Source organism: Macrotis lagotis, chromosome 4, assembly GCF_037893015.1.
Source record: "Macrotis lagotis isolate mMagLag1 chromosome 4, bilby.v1.9.chrom.fasta, whole genome shotgun sequence".
Classification (NCBI taxonomy): domain Eukaryota; kingdom Metazoa; phylum Chordata; class Mammalia; order Peramelemorphia; family Peramelidae; genus Macrotis; species Macrotis lagotis.
Window position 1 is genome coordinate 167,690,503 of NC_133661.1, and position 17,766 is coordinate 167,708,268.

The 17,766-nt window shown below is 35.8% G+C and overlaps 1 protein-coding gene across 4 annotated transcripts in view; it reads left to right on the forward strand.

Annotated features, from left to right (window-relative positions):
- Positions 1-17,766, forward strand: part of NEDD4 (NEDD4 E3 ubiquitin protein ligase) — a 158,635-nt gene that overhangs the window by 109,409 nt on the left and 31,460 nt on the right. For all 4 annotated transcript variants that reach the window (XM_074234613.1, XM_074234612.1, XM_074234614.1 and 1 more), the window contains 2 exons: positions 10,457-10,522; positions 12,479-12,598. In XM_074234613.1, the coding sequence (XP_074090714.1) occupies positions 10,457-10,522; positions 12,479-12,598 (186 nt within the window). The remainder of the gene's footprint in view (positions 1-10,456; positions 10,523-12,478; positions 12,599-17,766) is intronic.

A 17,766-nucleotide genomic window follows, 5' to 3' on the forward strand; every position in this document is an offset into this window, starting at 1 on the left:
TACTTGAAACAATTAACTTCTGCAAAGTGGCAGAAAATAAAATAAACTCACATAAATCACCAGCATTTCTATTTATGAATAACAAAACTCAAGGGCAAGAGATAGAGAAATAAATCACATTTAAGCTGCTATAAAAATCAAAATATTTTGGAATCTACTTACCAAAACAAACCCAGAAACTGAACACAATGTAGGAACACAATTGCAAAGTATGTTTCCACACAAATAAAGTCAAATCTAAATGTCAGTTGCTCATGGTTAGGTTGAGCTAATATAATAAGTATCAAATTTTACTCTATTTATTTAATGCCCTACCAATCAAACTACCAAAAAACTATTTTACAGAGCTAGAAAAAATAGTAACAGATTCATCTGAAGCAACAGAAGGTCAAGAATATCAAGGGAATTGATGAAAGAAATACAAGGGAAGATGAATCTAAAAATCTAAAGCTATAATATAAAGTAACAGTCATCAAAACTGCCTGGTACTGGTTAAGAAATAGAGTAATGGACCAGTGGATTAGGATAGGTTTAAAAGAAACAGTGATAAATGACTGTAGTAATCTACTGTTTTGACAAATTCAAAGACATTACCTTCTAGGATAAGAGCTCACTGTTCACCAAAAATTGCTGGGAAAACTGGAAAATTGTATTGCAAAAGCTAGGCATTTCACACCCTATGCCAAAGTAAGATCAAAATGGGTTCAGGATTTAGAAATTAAGAGTGATACCATAGACCAATTAAGAGATCAAGAAATATGCTATCTGTCAGATCTCTGCAAAGAAGAGAAATTTATGACCTAACAAGAAATAGAGAACATTATAAATTACAAAATGGATAAATTTAACTATATTAAATTAAGAAGTTTTTATCCTAATAAAACCAATGCAGCCAAAATTAGAAGGAAATCAGGAAACGATTTTCACAGCTAGTGTTTCTGATAAAGATCTCATCTCTAAAATATAAAGAGAGCTGAATCAAATTTCTTAGAATACAATCCATTTCCCAATTGATAAAAAGTCAAAGGATTTGAGCAGGAAGTTTTCAGATGAAAAAATCAAAGCTATTTATTATACTCATGAAAAAATGCTCTAAATCTTTATTGACTAGAGAAATGCAAATTAAAATCTCTGAGGTACCACCTTGTATCTATCAGATTGGCCAATATGACTATAAAGGAAAGTGATCTATGTTGTTGGGGATGTGGGAAAACTGGGACACTAATGTATTCTTTGTGGAGTCTTGAAGAGATCCAAACTTTTTGGAGAGCATTTTGGAATTAAGCCCAAAAGGCAATAAAACTATGCATACACTTTGATCCAGCCATACCAATACTAGGTCTGTATCCAAAAGAAATTATAAAAATGGGAAAAGTTCTACATGTTTCCCATTCCCATTCCCAAAATATTTGTAGCAGCTTTTTCTTGTGGCAAAGAATTAAAATTTGAGGGGTACCCATCATTTGGGGAATGAATGAACAAATTATATATATAATATATGAATGTTATGGTCCGACTTTAGAGAAACATGGAAAGAATTACATGAACTGATGCTGAGTGAAGGGAGCAAAACCAAGAGAATATTGTATACCTTAAGTTACAGCATTGTGAGTTGTTTAACTATGATGGAGCAGTTCAGAGATCTGGGACAATCCTGAAATTCTTGAAGTCCTGTCATGGATAAAGCCATTCACATCCTCCAGGAGGAAAAAAAGACAAAATATAGAATCTGAATGTATACTGTATACACTTTTTTTTAAAACTTCCCTTCTTATTTTTTCTTCCTATCTCTTGGTTTTCTTTCTTTTCCCTTAATACTAATTCCTCTTACATAAAATGACTAATATGTAAATATGATAAAGAGAAATGTACTTGTACAACTTTTACCAGATTGTTCCCTGCTGAGTGGAAGGGAGGGGAACTATAAAGTGGCAGAAAAATGTGTAACTTTTAAGTTTTCAAATAGATGATTGTTGAAAAACTATCAAAGTATGCAATTGGAAAATTTTTTTTTAAAAAAAAGAGAAGGAAACCAGACCATCTGATCAGATAAACAAGCTACCTTTTCCCATGTTACTTAAAGACTATTAAACTAACCCAGGAATCAAGTTAATAACCTGGTGGAAATTCTCTTTTCTCTGAAAATAGCCAACCAGAAGGAGAAGATAAAAGAGAGGGCATTTTTTTTTAAATTTATTTTTATTAAAGATAATGAGTTTTACAATTTTCCCCCAATCTTGCTTCCCTACCCCTACCCACCCCACAAAAAGCACTCTGTCAGTTTTTACTTTGTTTCCATGTTGTACCTTGATCCAAATTGGGTGTGATGAGAGAGAAATCATATCCTTAAAGAAGAGAAGAGAAGTCTAAGAGGTAACAAGATCAGGCAATAAGATATGTTTTTTTTCCTAAATTAAAGGGAATAGTCCTTGAACTTTGTTCAAACTCCACAGCTCCTTATCTGGATACAGATGGCACTCTCCTTTGCAGACAGCCCAAAATTGTTCCCGATTGTTGCACTGATGGAATGAGCAAGTCCTTCAAGGTTGAACATCACTCCCATGTTGCTGTTAGGGTGTACAGTGTTTTCCTGGTTCTGCTCATCTCACTCAGCATCAGCTCATGCAAATCCCTCCAGGCTTCCCTGAAATCCCTTCCCTCCTGGTTTCTAATAGAACAATAGTGTTCCATCACATCCATATACCACAGTTTGCTAAGCCATTCCCCAATTGAAGGACATTTACTGGATTTCCAATTTTTTGCCACCACAAACAGGGCTGCTATAAATATTTTTGTACAAGTAATGTTTTTACCCTTTTTCCTCATCTCTTCAGGGTGTAGACCCAGTAGTGGTATTACTGGGTCAAAGGATATGCACATTTTTGTTGGGCATAGTTCCAAATAGCTCTCCAGAAGGGTTGGATGAGTTCACAGCTCCACCAACAGTGTAATAGAGTCCCAGATTTCCCACATCCTTTCCAACAATGATCATTATCCTTCCTGGTCATACTGGCCAATCTGAGAGGTGTGAAGTGGTACCTCAGAGAAGCTTTAATTTGCATTCTCTAATAATTAATGATTTAGAGCATTTGTTCATAAGACTAGGGATTGCTTTGATCTCCTCATCTGTAAATTCCCTTTGCATATCCTTTGACCATTTGTCAATTGGGGAATGGCTTTTTTTTTTAAAAAAAATATGACTCAGTTCTCTGTATATTTTAGAAATGAGTCCTTTGTCAGAATCATCAGTTGTAAAGATTGTTTCCCAGTTTTCTTTTGATCTTGGTTACATTGGTTTTATCTGTGCAAAAGCTTTTTAATTTAATGTAATTGAAATCATCTAATTGGTTTTTGGTGATGTTCTCCAACTCTTCCTTAGTCATAGACTGCTCCCCTTTCCATAGATCTGACAGGTAAACTAGTCTTTGATCTTCTAATTTGCTTATAGTATGGTTTTTTATGTCTAAGTCCTGTAACCATTTGGATCTTATCTTGGTAAAGGGTGTGAGGTGTTGGTCTAATCTAAGTTTCTTCCATACTAAGTTCCAATTATCCCAGCAGTTTTTTATCAAAGAGGGAGTTTTTATCCCAATGGCTGGACTCTGTGTTTATCGAACAGCAGATTACCATAATCATCTCCTACTTTTACACCTAGTCTATTCCACTGGTCCACCACTCTCTTACTTAGCCAATACCAAACAGTTTTGATGACTGATGCTTTATAATATAATTCTAGATCAGGTAGGGCTAAGCCACCTTCTTTTGCACTTTTTTTTTTCATTAAGCTCTTGGAAATTCTTGACTTTTTATTTCACCATATGAATTTACTTACAATTTTTTCTAACTCATTAAAGTAATTTTTGGAATTTTGATTGGTAGGGCACTAAACAGATAGTTTACTTTTGGTAGAATTGTCATTTTTATTATATTAGCTCTACCTATCCATGAGCAGTTGATATTTGCCCAATTATTTAAATCTGATTTAATTTGTGTGAGAAGTGTTTTATAATTGTTTTCAAAAAGATTTTGAGTCTATCTTGGCAAATAGACTCCCAAGTATTTTATGTTTTCTGAGGTTACTTTGAATGGGATTTCTCTTTCTAGCTCTTCCTGCTGTATCTTCCTAGACATATATAGAAAAGTTGAGGATTTATGAGGGTTTATTTTATAACCTGCAACTTTGCTAAAATTGCTAATTGTGTCCAGTAGTTTTCTGGATGATTTTTTGGTATTCTCTAGGTAGACCATCATGTCATCTGCAAAGAGTGAGAGTTCTGTCTCTTCCTTCCCAATTCTAATTCCTTCAATTTCTTTTTCTTCTCTAATTGCTGATGCTAACATTTCTAATACAATATTGAATAGTAGTGGTGATTAATGGGCACCCTTGTTTCACTCCTGATCTTATTGGGAATGCCTCTAGCCTCTCCTCATTGAATATAATGATTGTTGATGGTCTCAGATAGATACTGCTAATTATTTTCAGGATCAGTCCATTTATTACTACACTCTCTAGAGTTTTTAATAGGAATGGATACTGTATTTTGTCAAAAGCTTTTTCAGCATCTATTGATATGAACATATGATTTCTGATAGGTTTGTTGTTGATATAATTGAGTATACTAACGGTTTTCCTAATATTGAACCAACCCTGCATTCCTGGAATAAATCCTCCTTGATCGTAATGTATTATCCTAGTGATAACTTGTTGTAATTGTTTTGCTAAGATTTTATTTAAGATTTTTCCATCTATATTCATCAGGGAAATAGGTCTATAATTTTCTTTCTCTGTTTTAACTCTTCCTGGTTTTTAGGTAACAGCACCATATTGGTTTCATAGAAAGAGTTAGGCAGAGTTCCATCTTTCCCTATTTTTCCAAAGAGTTTATATAGGATTGGAACCAATTGTTCCTTAAATGTTTGGTAGAATTCACTTGGGAATCCATCAGGCCCTGGAGATTTTTTCTTAGGGAGTTCAATGATGGCTTGTTGAATTTCTTTTTCTGAGATAGGGTTGTTTAGGTATTTAATCTCTTCTTCATTTAACTTGGGCAACTTATATTTTTGTAAATATTCATCCATTTCACTTAGATTATCAAATTTATTGGCATAGAGTTGGGCAAAATAATTTTGAATTATTACTTTAATTTCCTCCTCATTGGTGGTGAGTTCACCTTTTTCATTTATGATACTAGCAATTTGGTTTTCTTCTTTCTTTTTTTTAATCAAATTGACCAGAGGTTTATCAATTTTATTGGTTTTTTCATAATACCAACTTTTGGTTTTATTTATTAATACAATAGTTTTTTTTTTGCTTTTGATTTTGTTAATTTCTCCTTGAATTTTTAGAATTTCTAATTTGGTATTTAATTGGGGATTTTTGCTTTGTTCTTTTTCTAATTTTTTTAGTTGCATGTTTAGTTCATTGATTTCTTCTTTCTCCAATTTATGCATGTAAGCATTTGGAGCTATAATATATCCCCTGAGAGTTGCTTTGAATGAATCCCATAGGTTTTGGTATATTGTTTTATTATTATCATTATCTAGGATAAAAATGGTTAATTCTTTCTATAATTTGTTTTTGGGTCCACTCATTTTTTAAAATGAGGTTATTGAGTTTCCAGTTTGTTCTGGGTCTATATTTCCTTGGTCCAATATTGCAAATGACTTTTATTGCATTGTGATCTGAGAAAGATGTATTCACTATTTCTGCCTTTCTGCAGTTGATCATTATTAGGTTTTTATGACCTAGTACATGGTCAATTTTTGTATAAGTTCCATGTACTGAAGATAAAAAGGTATATTCCTTTCTATCCCTGTTCAGTTTCCTCCATAAGTCTACCATATCTAATTTTTCTAACAATCTATTTACCTCCCTAATTTCTTTCTTTCTTGTTTGTTTTATGATTTGATTTATCTAGATCTAATAGCAGGAGGTTGAGGTCTCCCACTAGTAGAGTTTTGCTGTCTATGTCTTCCTGTAATTCTTTCAGCTTCTCCTCTAAGAAGTGCTGTCCCACTGGGTGCATATATATTCAATATTGAAATGACTTTATTGTCTATAGTACCTTTTAGGAGGATAAAGTTTCCTTCCTTATCTCTTTTAAAGCTATCTATTTTTGCTGCTGCTTTGTCTGAGATAAGGATTGCTACTCCTGCTTTTTTTATTTCAGCTGAAGCAAAATATATTTTGCTCCAACCTTTTACCTTTACTCTATATGTATCTCTCTGCTTCAAATGAGTTTCTTGTAAGCAGCATATTGTAGGATTCTGGTTTTTAATCCACTCTGCTATTTAAGTTTTAAGGGAGAGTTCATCCCATTCACATTCAAGGTTATGATTACTAATTATTTACTTCCCTCTGTGCTATCTTCCCTCTGTTTGTATTTTTCCCCCTTTCCCCCCCTTTTATCCATATTCCCCAGTCTTTTGTTTCTGAAAACCTCCCCCTTATGTGTGTTTGCCCTCCTATATCACACCCTCCCCTTTCTTTCCCCTTTCCCTTTTTCCCTTTTCCCTTCCCTTCCTTTTGTTATTTCCCCTTATTTCCCCCACTCCTCTTCCCTTTCTCCATCCCCCCTCCCCTTTTCTCCTTTTAATACCTGAAAGGTTAGATGTTTTATAAGTTAACTGAGTATGTGTAGGTTGACTTTAAGCCAAATCTGATGAGAAGATTCAGGTATTTCTCCTCTGCTCCCTTCTTCCCCACTATTACCATAGGTTTTTTGTACCTCTTAGTGTAATGAGATTTACCCCATTCAATCCCTCCCTCCTCCGGTCTCTTTCCTGTCCCCCTTTTTAGGGCGGTAGTGTTTTTTTTTTTAGATCCTTCTGTCTAAGTCATAGAGAATTCTGAGTGTCTGTCCCTTGTAGTTCTGTACATTCTGTCGAATAGAGTCAAAATTCCTGAGAGTTATTAGAGTCTTTCTCCCAAGTGGGGTTAAAGCCAGTTACATCCCATTGGATAGTAGTCTCATGGATAGGTCATGATTGTCCATCATTTCTGGCTAGGTGTATTCTCTCTGTTAGAGTTACATTTCTCAAGGTTCATGAGAATCTTTTTTTTTTTTAGCCCCATGCTGGGGTTTAGCCAATTTCAACTTACTGGATTGCATTTTTTTTTCTTTTACTGCCACCCCCCCTTTTTTTTTTACCTTTTCATGTGTCTCTTGAACCTCCTGTTTGATGTCTAAATTTTCTGTTTAGCTCTGGTCTTTTCATCAGAAATTTTTGGAATTCTTCCATTTTATTAAATGTCCATCTTTTTCCCTGGAAGAGAAGGCTCAGCTTTGCAGGAAAGTAGATTCTTGGCTGCATTCCAAGCTCCCGTGCTCTTCAAAATATCTCGTTTCAGGCCCTTCGATCCCTTAAAGTTGATGCAGCTAGGTCCTGCATGATCCTTACTGTGGTTCCTTGATATTTAAATTGTTTCTTTCTGGCTGCTTGCAGGATTTTCTCTTTTATCTGATAGTTCTTCAGTTTGGCCACAACATTCCTTGGTGTTTTCATTTTAGGATCTTTTTCTGGTGGGGATCGATGTACTCTTTCAATAACTACTTTGCCCTCTGATTCCATGATATCAGGGCAGTTTTCCATCACTAGATCCTGTAATATTAAGTCCAGCCTTTTTTTCTCTTCAATGTTTTCAGGAAGTCCTATAATTTTCAGGTTGCCCCTCCTCGATCTATTCTTGAGGCCAGTGGTTTTGTTTATGAGGTATTTTACATTTGCTTCTATTCTTTCTATTTTTTGATTTTGTTTAACTGACTCTTTCTATCTCATGGAGTCATTAGTTTCTGTAGACTCCATTATTTTTTGGGGGGGAGGAGTTTTCTTCATTAAGCTTTTGCAACTCCTTTTCCAATTGGTCAATTCTACTTTTGAAAGAGCTTTCCATTTGACCAATTGAGGTTTTGAGAGAATTAATTTCTTTTTGCATTTGCTTGTTTGAGGATCTGAGAGAATTATTCTCATTTTGTAATTGTCCAATTGATGATCTGAGAGATTTATTCTCCTTTTGTGTTTGTCCAGTTGTACTTTCTAAGGTATTAATTGTCTCCCCCAAATTTTTAAGCTCCTTCCTTATTTCTTCAAGAAGTCTTTCTGTGCTGGAGACCAGATTGTATTCTCGTCAGAGGTTCCAGGTCTCTCTGAGTTGGGTTCTTTCCCTTCCAGGAATTTTTCTATGGATCCACCTTTCCGCTGACCCTTCTTCATTATGCTAAGACCTTGAGTTGGGGGGAGGTGCTGGTTCACCTGGGCTTGAGATTGCTGAAGGGTTTACTGAGTGCAGTTTCTCTGGCTGGCCAGTAGGGGGTGCTGGTTGTTCTCCCTGGAGTGTCTGTGACCTTGGTTGGGAGGCCTTCTCCCTTTGCAGGAAGGGAGGAGTTGGAACTATTGAATTCTTTTGCCTTCAATCAATAGTGGGCTTTACCCTGGCCTGAGGTCATTCCTCAGCTGGGCTGGTTCTTTTGCTCACATACCTGGGCCTGAGGCAGAAGTATTTTGCCTTTGTTTGAGGAGAAGCATCTGTGCAATGGAGTACTGCCCATAGAGTTTCTCAGAGACTGGAGAAGCCCAGGGATGGTGTCTGCTGTTCTCCTGCACCAGAATACTTCCCCCAGCCTGGTCCAGGACCTCCAGGGGGACAGCACCAACACCAGCACCTCTGCTTCCCCGTGTACCCAAGCCCCTTTCGTCCAGCCCCACCGCTGATCCAGCAGGTCAGCTCTCGGGCCCTCAGACTCCTGGTTCCAATTCACCTGTTAATCTGGCTGATCCAGGGCAGGTCCTCCCTTGGAGCCCAGACTCACCCGCAGGTACTCAGCCAAGGCTGCTGCAGGAGACAAATCCTGAGGTAGCTGTTCTTCTGGCTTTTCTTTCTGGGTTTTCTGGATCAGATTTCTTTTAAGAGGTTTGTTTCATGTGATAGATGGGGAAGAGATCAGGAGACTTTAGAACTGTCCCCGCCATCTTGGCCAGAAGTCCGTCCTTCCTTATTTCTTAAAGGAAGTCTTTCTCTGCTGAAGACTGGATTGTATTCTCCTCAGAGGTTCCAGGTCTTTCTTAGTTAGGGTCTTTCCTTTCCAAGAATTTTTCTATGGATCCACCTTTCCACTGACCCTTCTTCATTTTGCTAAGACCTGAGTTGGGGGGAGCTGGTTCACAGGGGCTTGGGATCCCTAAAGGCTTTACTCACTGAGTGCAGTTTCTCTGGCTGGCCAGTAGGAGGTGCTGGTTGCTTTCTCTGGAGTGTCTATGGCCTTGATTGAGGCCTTCTCCCTTTGCTTGAAGGGAGGAGTTGGGGCTATTGAATTCTTTTACCTTCAATCAGTGGTTCTCTCTACCCTGGCCTGAGGTCATTCCTCAGCTGGGCTGGTTCTTCTCCTCATACACCTGGGCCTGAGGCAGAAGTAGTTTGCATTTGTTTGCTTTAGGAGGAGGTCTGAGTTTTAATGGGACTCCTTGGACCAGAGGAGCCCAGGGATGGTGTCCATAGCTTGGTGGACACCATAGATGGTGTCCAGAACTCTCCCCCCAGCCCTGTCTGCAAGCTTCTGGGGGACAGCTCCAACACCAGCGCCTCTGCTCCCTGGTTGACTCAAGCCCCTGCCATCTAGCACTACAGCTGATCCCGCATGTGCAGTTCTCAGGCCCTCAGATTCCTGGCTCCAATTCAGCTGTTAATATGGCTGTTCTGGGGATGATCCTCCCTCTTAGCCCAGACTCACCTGCCTGAAAATCGGCCAATGCTGCTGGGGGGAGACAAATCCTGAGGTAGATGTTCTTTCTCCTGGCTTTTCTTATTGGGTTTTGTGGCTCAGATTTCTTTTAAGTTTCATGTGATAGATGGGGAAGAGATCAGGAGACTTTAGAACTGTGCCTGTCTTCTCTCTGCCATCTTGGCCAGAAGTCCCCCAGGAGCAATTGTTAAACAAGATTATGATAAAAGCAGTATTTGCTGATGTCTCATCTACTTGATATAGATGAAGAACCTAGCTGCTCTATGGGAACCTGTCTGTGCTTGACTCCATTTAGGCATCTTTGCTATCACTGTTCTGATTCCCTGTAACTATCTCCTTCCAGAATCATTCAGACTACCCTTGGAGTACTCTTATTATACTGTTTAAGACTTGGAATCATCCTGGTGAAATATCTCACCTATATTCCAGAGTGCTCTGCTAGTATCAAGATCAGTCCCTCTGCTTGAGGGAAAGACTGTCTCTAAGCAATGGCAAATATCCAGCTGTAAAAAGCACAACACCTATGTGAAAGATGGTTAACAGGGAGGTATCTAAATCAAGAGGCAAATAAATGTAAAGCAGCTTTAATAAGCATTATATTTTAATGAATATTATCTTGTAAATGTGACTTTAAATTCTGGTAGCCTACTGATTAATGACAAAGCCTAAGATTTGTCAGAAATCCCAAGTTATTTTGTGTTTATGTTTACTTTAAGAACCACTTCAATAGAACAGGGAATCTACAAACATATACTTTTGAGGAACAACCTACCCTTCCTGTGGTAAGTTTCACCTCTCTTAAGTTGTTAAAAAACATTATTCAAATAACTGAGTTTGAAAAGTTCTATCACTCCATATTGACTAAGTATATCTTCTACTAAACCCAATGTATCCTATGACTTTGTTGGCTTTAGAATAACATGAATGAGTGAATGAATGAATGAGTATTAAGTCCTTACAGTGCCTCAAGCACTGAAATTAAAAAAAAAACTAAGATAGTCCTTGACTCAAAGAACATTTATTCTTTTAGGAATAGTAGTTACCAAGAATGAATATTTTGGTTTAGAAATACAGCGAGTAGAGCCCTAGGAGAATAAAATGACATATATTTTCCAGTAACATTGGCAATATTAACTAAATTATAGTTTCAGAATTGAAAGGCCATAGAGATGAGAAAGGGATGCAAAGTGAAAGTCATCAACCAACAGCAAAGTGATTAGTGAGAAGATGAGGAGGAAATAACAAGAAATATAACCACAGTAATTGGCCAGCTGAGCTATTCACTCACCAGTGAGACTTCTCTGTAGTGTATGCTAGCTCTTTTGTTTCTTATGATTATGCATTCACATAAATACATTTGAATTTATAGAAATTTTTGTTTGAACCTAGTTCCAGTCAGCATATATGCTCTATTTTATTTTTCTTTAACAGATCTGTTATTTCATTGGAATAGGAAGCTTCATATTGAGGAACTTTCTCCAAAAAAGTAGATCAGCACCTGTGCTGCCACTTAAGAGTCTTGGATGAATGTATTTACATTTTTTTGCTTAGAGGTCTAGGGGCCAATATGTGTCAGAATCAAGACTTTAATCCAGGTAGTCCCAACTCTGAGGCCATTACTTTATTTACTATGCCAGGAAAGACTCTGAATATGTCACTTTATTTTTTATGCTTTTGATATTTGTCTTTACATTTTGTCTTTTGTCAATCATTATCACTTTGCTGTGTACTGTATTATGTTGATGCACTAGGTTATTTAACTATTTTCTGTTTAGAATTTAGATTTTTTGCAATTTTAAAAATTACATAAAACAGTTATAATTTTTCCCTTTGTTTTTTCTATATTCCTGTCCTAAATAATATATTCCTATTTCAAAGAATATGGTCAGTTTTATGATTCATGCTATTATAGTGGCAGATTTCCCTTAAGAAAGACTATACCAATCTGCAAAACCAAAAGCCCTTTTCCCCTAGTAATCCTATTCATATTATTTTGCTTATATATTTTGCCAAGTTGATGGTCCTGAGTTAGTATGTCTTTGTTTTTAAAACTTGAATTTCTTTAATTATTGATGACACCATTTTTAAGTATTATACAAAGATTAAATACTATTCAGAGGCAGTTTCAAACAAATGGAAACAGGAGTCTCCAAACCATTCATAAGGATCCCTGTCAACCATGTGTTAAATTGAAAAACTATATATATATATATATATATATATTTACACACATACATACCTATATATATATATATGTATTAATCTGTTTTATTTTTTAAAAAATTTGTTATTTTCTGATTACATTTTAATCTGATTCAGGCTGTATTTGGAAATATTATGGGCCACATGTGAGCTATAGGCCACATGTTTGACACTTCTGTTGTATCTATTGTACCAATGCCTGTTTTACTGAAGACCTAGAAAGAACCTAGCTTCCATATAACTGCAAGAGCAGTGGATCAGGATCTTCCCAAGCCTTTAGCAAAAAGAGATAGCTTTTATCTAAGGGTGTGCTCTACTTACCTATTCTGACCTATATTATTTCAATATTGTCTGACTTGTACCAAGATGTTAACTCAGATTATATGCCTGGCTCAATCTGGTATACATTAAGGAATTTAATTTCTATTTTATTAGATAAACTACATTAAGTACTTAAAATAATGAAGAAAATAAATACTTCTGATAGTTTTTAACTTTTTTAATCAATTTTTTCCACTTATTAATGTTTTGTTTAGTTTTTGCCTACTTCATCTGGATTACCACCAGGCTGGGAAGAAAAACAAGATGATAAAGGAAGATCATATTACATAGATCACAATTCCAAAACTACAACATGGATGAAGCCTCTTCTTCAGGTACATTGTAGCACATATATACATTTGTTTTTCTAATTGAATGTAATTTGAAGGAATACATCATATGCCCTTCATACTTTATTTATTTATATACTAACACTGATGTTAAGCTAATCCTACTTGTGACATCATAGCTGGTGCATCAGCTCGACATGTATTTACTAAACACAGCACTAGGAACTTGGGAAAATTAAAAAAACAAAACAATTCTCTCCCTCAAGGAATCTAGCAGTTTGTTAAGGGCTACAGCATAAACATCTATAGGCCTATATAAAATATATAATTTTAAGTTTGAGAACTTTGTGTTACTAAGATATATGCATTCATCAGGGGAACTCTTAACAACTCAAGACACCAGAGATGTTTGAAGCACTTGCACTTTGCAAACCTTAGAGTACTTTATGTCAGTTATTATTGTTGTTGCTGTTGTTGTTGTTGTTATTATTATTATTATTATTATTATTATTATTATTTTGTTCCTTTTAATTGCACCATAAGTGCTTATAAAGCTTTTAACATTATCTTTTCCCATTAGAAATTTTTATTTGGAGTCTGGAAACGAAAGACTTTGTCTTAGAAACTGAAATAGTTAGAGTCATTTGACCTTTCCAGGTTCTGTATAAGATTGAGAAAACAATCAATTTAGATAATAGAATAAATTCCATTATTGATTAATTAGCTAAGGTTTTTGCATAATTAAGAAATACATACATCCATATATACATAAATATATACCTATATATGTATTGTCTGTCAATTAGATTTTTCTATTTATGTTGTCATCATGTCCATTATTTTTTGACTCTCGTAATTTGATTTGTATCGAGCCATTCGAAGTCTTTCTGTGCTCCTCTCTATCATATTTATCCCCCAACTCTAGACTTTTTCCTGGCTCTTTCCCATGCTTGAAAATCTTTCCCTCCTCTTTTTTCTCTCTGACTTCTTTCAAGTCTTAGCTAAAGTTAGGTAAAAGCCTTTCCCTAACCTTAATTTTTAGTTCCTTCCCTTCCAGTTTATCTTTTATATTTCTTGTATGTACTTAGTTCTTTGTCTTCTAGGGTGTTTTTTTCCCATTCTTTGTATCCTCAGCACTTAGCACATTGCTTTGCACATTATAATTCCTTAATAAATGCTAGTTGACCTACTGTCTTGAAGAGTGATTTCTTTCTTAGTTTTTGAGAAAATTCATATCATATTCATATAAATTGTTCTTTAAAATGTTGATAGAGAATTCTTTTTTAAATTTATAACTGGTCCATTTGGAATATGCCATTATTCTATTAACTTTAACTCCTTCAACCATTTGTTCTTTATTTTCCCATTTGTCTGTTAAATTTGTCTAAGTCTGAGCAGGGAACAGTAAAGTTTCCTACTACTGTTGAATTACTGTCCATTGTCTTGCTGTTGAGTTGCATTTTAACTTCATGAATTTAGATTCCATGCTGTTTGAAACATATAAGTTTAATATTTATTTTAATTTGTTGCCTGAAGTGCCTTTCAGAATAATATAATTTCCTTTTAATCTCAGTTTACTTTGTGAATTTTTATTTCACACTCTGATAGCATGATTTCAACTCCTGGTTTTTTGAATTCACCTGATGTGTACTAAATTTTGTTCCAACCCTTCATTTTTATACCATGTATATCTTTGCTTTTTAGATGTGTTTTTTTTAAACCAAAGATTGGGGGACTTGGTTTTCACAGTCAGTCTCTCTTGCATTCATTTTAGTAAATTGTTTAATTCATTCAAACCAAAATATATTTATAAAACACTTAGCACAGTGTTTGAACAACTAGGTAGTCCAGGGATTTTAGCATTTCCTCTGTTGAGTTATCTGCTCCTCCTAGAGATTTTTAACTAAATTTTCTTTCTTCTGGAATCTTTAGTTATTTTAGTCTTTTTCTTTTCTATTCTTCAGTTGCTCATGTTATTATTCCCCCACATCACTTTCATTTATTATGATCTAACTCCCAGAGCTTAATCTCAAAAGTTGTCTGAGCCTCTTGCCATGCTAGGGAATTTTACTTTCCACTGGCCTCTCTCAGTCCCTTCCCCTAAATAGTTTCTGGGGAAAGAGATCCAAGTAGATTCCATCTTGTTTCCTTCATTCCTTAGTTTTCTGATTCATGGACTGAATCATGGACTACTTTTCCAGGCTTGGGGGAAGCAAGTGATATTAGGGGATGCTTCAGGCAAAAGAGAACAAGTCTATCCCCCAAGGTACTTCCTCTTCTTCATACTTAGATGTACTTGTTGTGACCTGACACTAAAAGAAAGGCCAGGGTAGAATACAATGGCAAAAACTAGCAGGAGAGAAATCCTGGGAAGGTCTGGAAGCTGGTGATTTGATTTGTAAGCCTTGTCAGAGTGTAGAGGCTTATGGGACAGAAGTATTGTATGTTTGTAATAAGATTTAGCATTCTTCACAGGAATACATACAGATATGACTTTGTTATATTTCTTGTTTTCTGTAAACAGCTCTAATTATTCCACTTCAGGTACATGTTGGTCTTTTAGAATTTCATCAAAGGTTCATAGTGATTGGAAAATATGGTCTAGTCCTTGATTCTGTTGCATTTATGACCCTGAAGTTACCCATGCTGATTTTTTTAATTAACTGAATATTCTCCTTCTTTAGTTCTGTTAGATAGTTTTCAAATATTTCCTAATATTTTTCCTGAAGAGTGGCATTTTGTTGGCTTTTGTAATTTTAACTATACATTGCACTGTATACTATAATATACATTTTGTTACTGTAACTAAAATTGCACTTTTGAGTCTCACCTCCAAAATTCTGATTCTTTAAGGAAAATCATAAACATAAACATAATATCCATTCATTTCATTTCTTGAGTTCTTAAATGCTAATGGTCCCAGTTTTCTCATTTAGGCTCAAGTAATTAAACTAATAAGAAGTATAAATTTTCATAAAGACCACTGAATAGACATCAGATAACAATTTCTTAACAATCAGAGGAATCCAAAAATTGGAATGGCCTTCCTTGGAATTCCCTCTGATTAAAGATATTAATCAATTCCCTCTGATTAAAGATATTAAAGTAGAGATTAAATAATCATTTCTGTGGTTTGCAAGACTTTTGGGATAGTTTGAGGTCCCTTAAACCCTTGAAATTCTATAATATACATAGATAATTATAGTACTAATAAGAGTATAAGTAAAAAAAAAGAGAGAGATTTAAGCAAAATGTTCTGAAAAAATTTAAGGAAAGGTTAGACACTCAACAAAAAAAAAAGTTTCATAAAGGAGGAGGTAGTACCTAAAGATGGACTTTGAAATGAAGGAGATTCCTTGAGACAGAGGGAAAAAAAGGAAAGTTTTATCTCTTTTAAAAGTCTGATTTTCTAGTTGGTAGATATTCATGATTATTCTTTTTCTACTTGGTCATCTCTTTTCCAAACAAAATCAGAATTAGAGTACAAAGCTGCAAATTCACAGAAACTTACTTCTTTACCAATTTTATTAATATATTTTTCTACTTTTGCCCATTCTAATGCTGAGAATCCCAGCTTGTAGGTAAACTGTACCTTAGCTAGAAATTGATTATGAAATCATGTCATTTAGATTAAAAGAAAAAAAGGTCTGTGGGAAAAAAACATTGATTCAAAAGAGGAAATTTACAAAAATATTTGGGAAAAATTAATATATCATCACATCTTCTAAAAATGATGCTTATGTTAGGTATAAATAGATTCAATTTGTAAATCCTTACTTTGTTTTCTATTTAATAACCACACTTTTGGGAGGGCAAACCAAGATGACAGAAAAAAAGGCAGGGAGTCTTTTTCAAAACTTAACTTTAAGAAATGTCTTAAAACAAGTTCTGAAGCAACAGAACCCACAAAAGACTGTTATGAAACAATTTTCCAGCCCAAGACAACTTAGAAGGTCAGCAAGTTGCACCCAGGTGAGAGTGGTGAACATTCTAGTTCAGGCTACGGAATCAGTGGGAGCAGTGGTATTTCTGGACTGTAAGGGGGCCAGACAACTGGTCAGAATGAGATTACAAGGGTCCTCTTGTTGACACCAGAGGCAGGAGAACTCTGTTGCATTGCCCTACTTGGATCGGGGTCCCAGTCCTGGGTTTCAGTCCCAAGGTGAGGAAGAGCTTGCTGCCATAGAGGAGCAGGGATCCTAGTCACAGTTTCAAGAGTGCTTGTGATTACTCATGGACCAGTAGATTAGTAAACACATCTCTTCCTAAATTTTATCACATTAGAAGAACCAAAAATTTATATTCCCCAAAATTATCTCTGAAAATAGTTGCATGGAAAATCCTAAAACCTGGGACAGTGCTCCCTCCATTCTGGAAGCGGGATTCTCCTTTCACATAGAGTTAAAGTCTTCAGTCTGTGTTCCAACATCACCAGCTATGTCTTGGGTAGATCACATTCTTTATGATAATTCCATCACAATAGCTACTTCCATATTTTTCCACCATTGCCCTTGCTGAGCGCAACTCCCTCCATTCATACCTCCCCACTACCATATACTATATTTTCTCTCTCCTTTCACTCTGTCCCTCTTCTACAATGTGCTGTAGGGTAGCTGAGTGGCACAGCAGACTGATCACCAGCCCTGGGGCCAAGAGACCTCAGTCCCACCCCTAAGGTCCAGCAACCACCCAGCCCTGTGTTCCTGGCCTGGCCACCCAATCCCAGCCCCTTGCAAGAAGTAAAAAAGAAAATGTGTTATATGTGACCACTCTCCCCCATGGTCCACCCTCTCCTCCATCACTCACATCCCCACCTTTCCCCTGTCCCCCTTTTTACTCTAGATGTCTATACCCTATTACTCAATAGATAAGCTGTTTCCTCTCTGAGCTATTTCTGATGAGATTGAAGGTTCCCTCATTCCCCCTCACTTCCCACCCTTCCACATCATTGCAATACATCATTGCAATAAAAACATTTATTATATGAAATATCTTAGCCTATTCCACCTCTCCTTTCTCTTACTCCCATTACATTTCCCTTTTAGCCATTGACTCCATTTTTACAATATATTATATCTTCAAATTCAGCTTTCTCCTGTGCTCCATCTGTAAAAGCTCTTTCTACCTGCTCTATTAAATGAGTAGTTTTATATGAATATTATCAATATCATTTTTCTATGCAGGAATACAGGCAGTTCATCATCAAGTCCCTC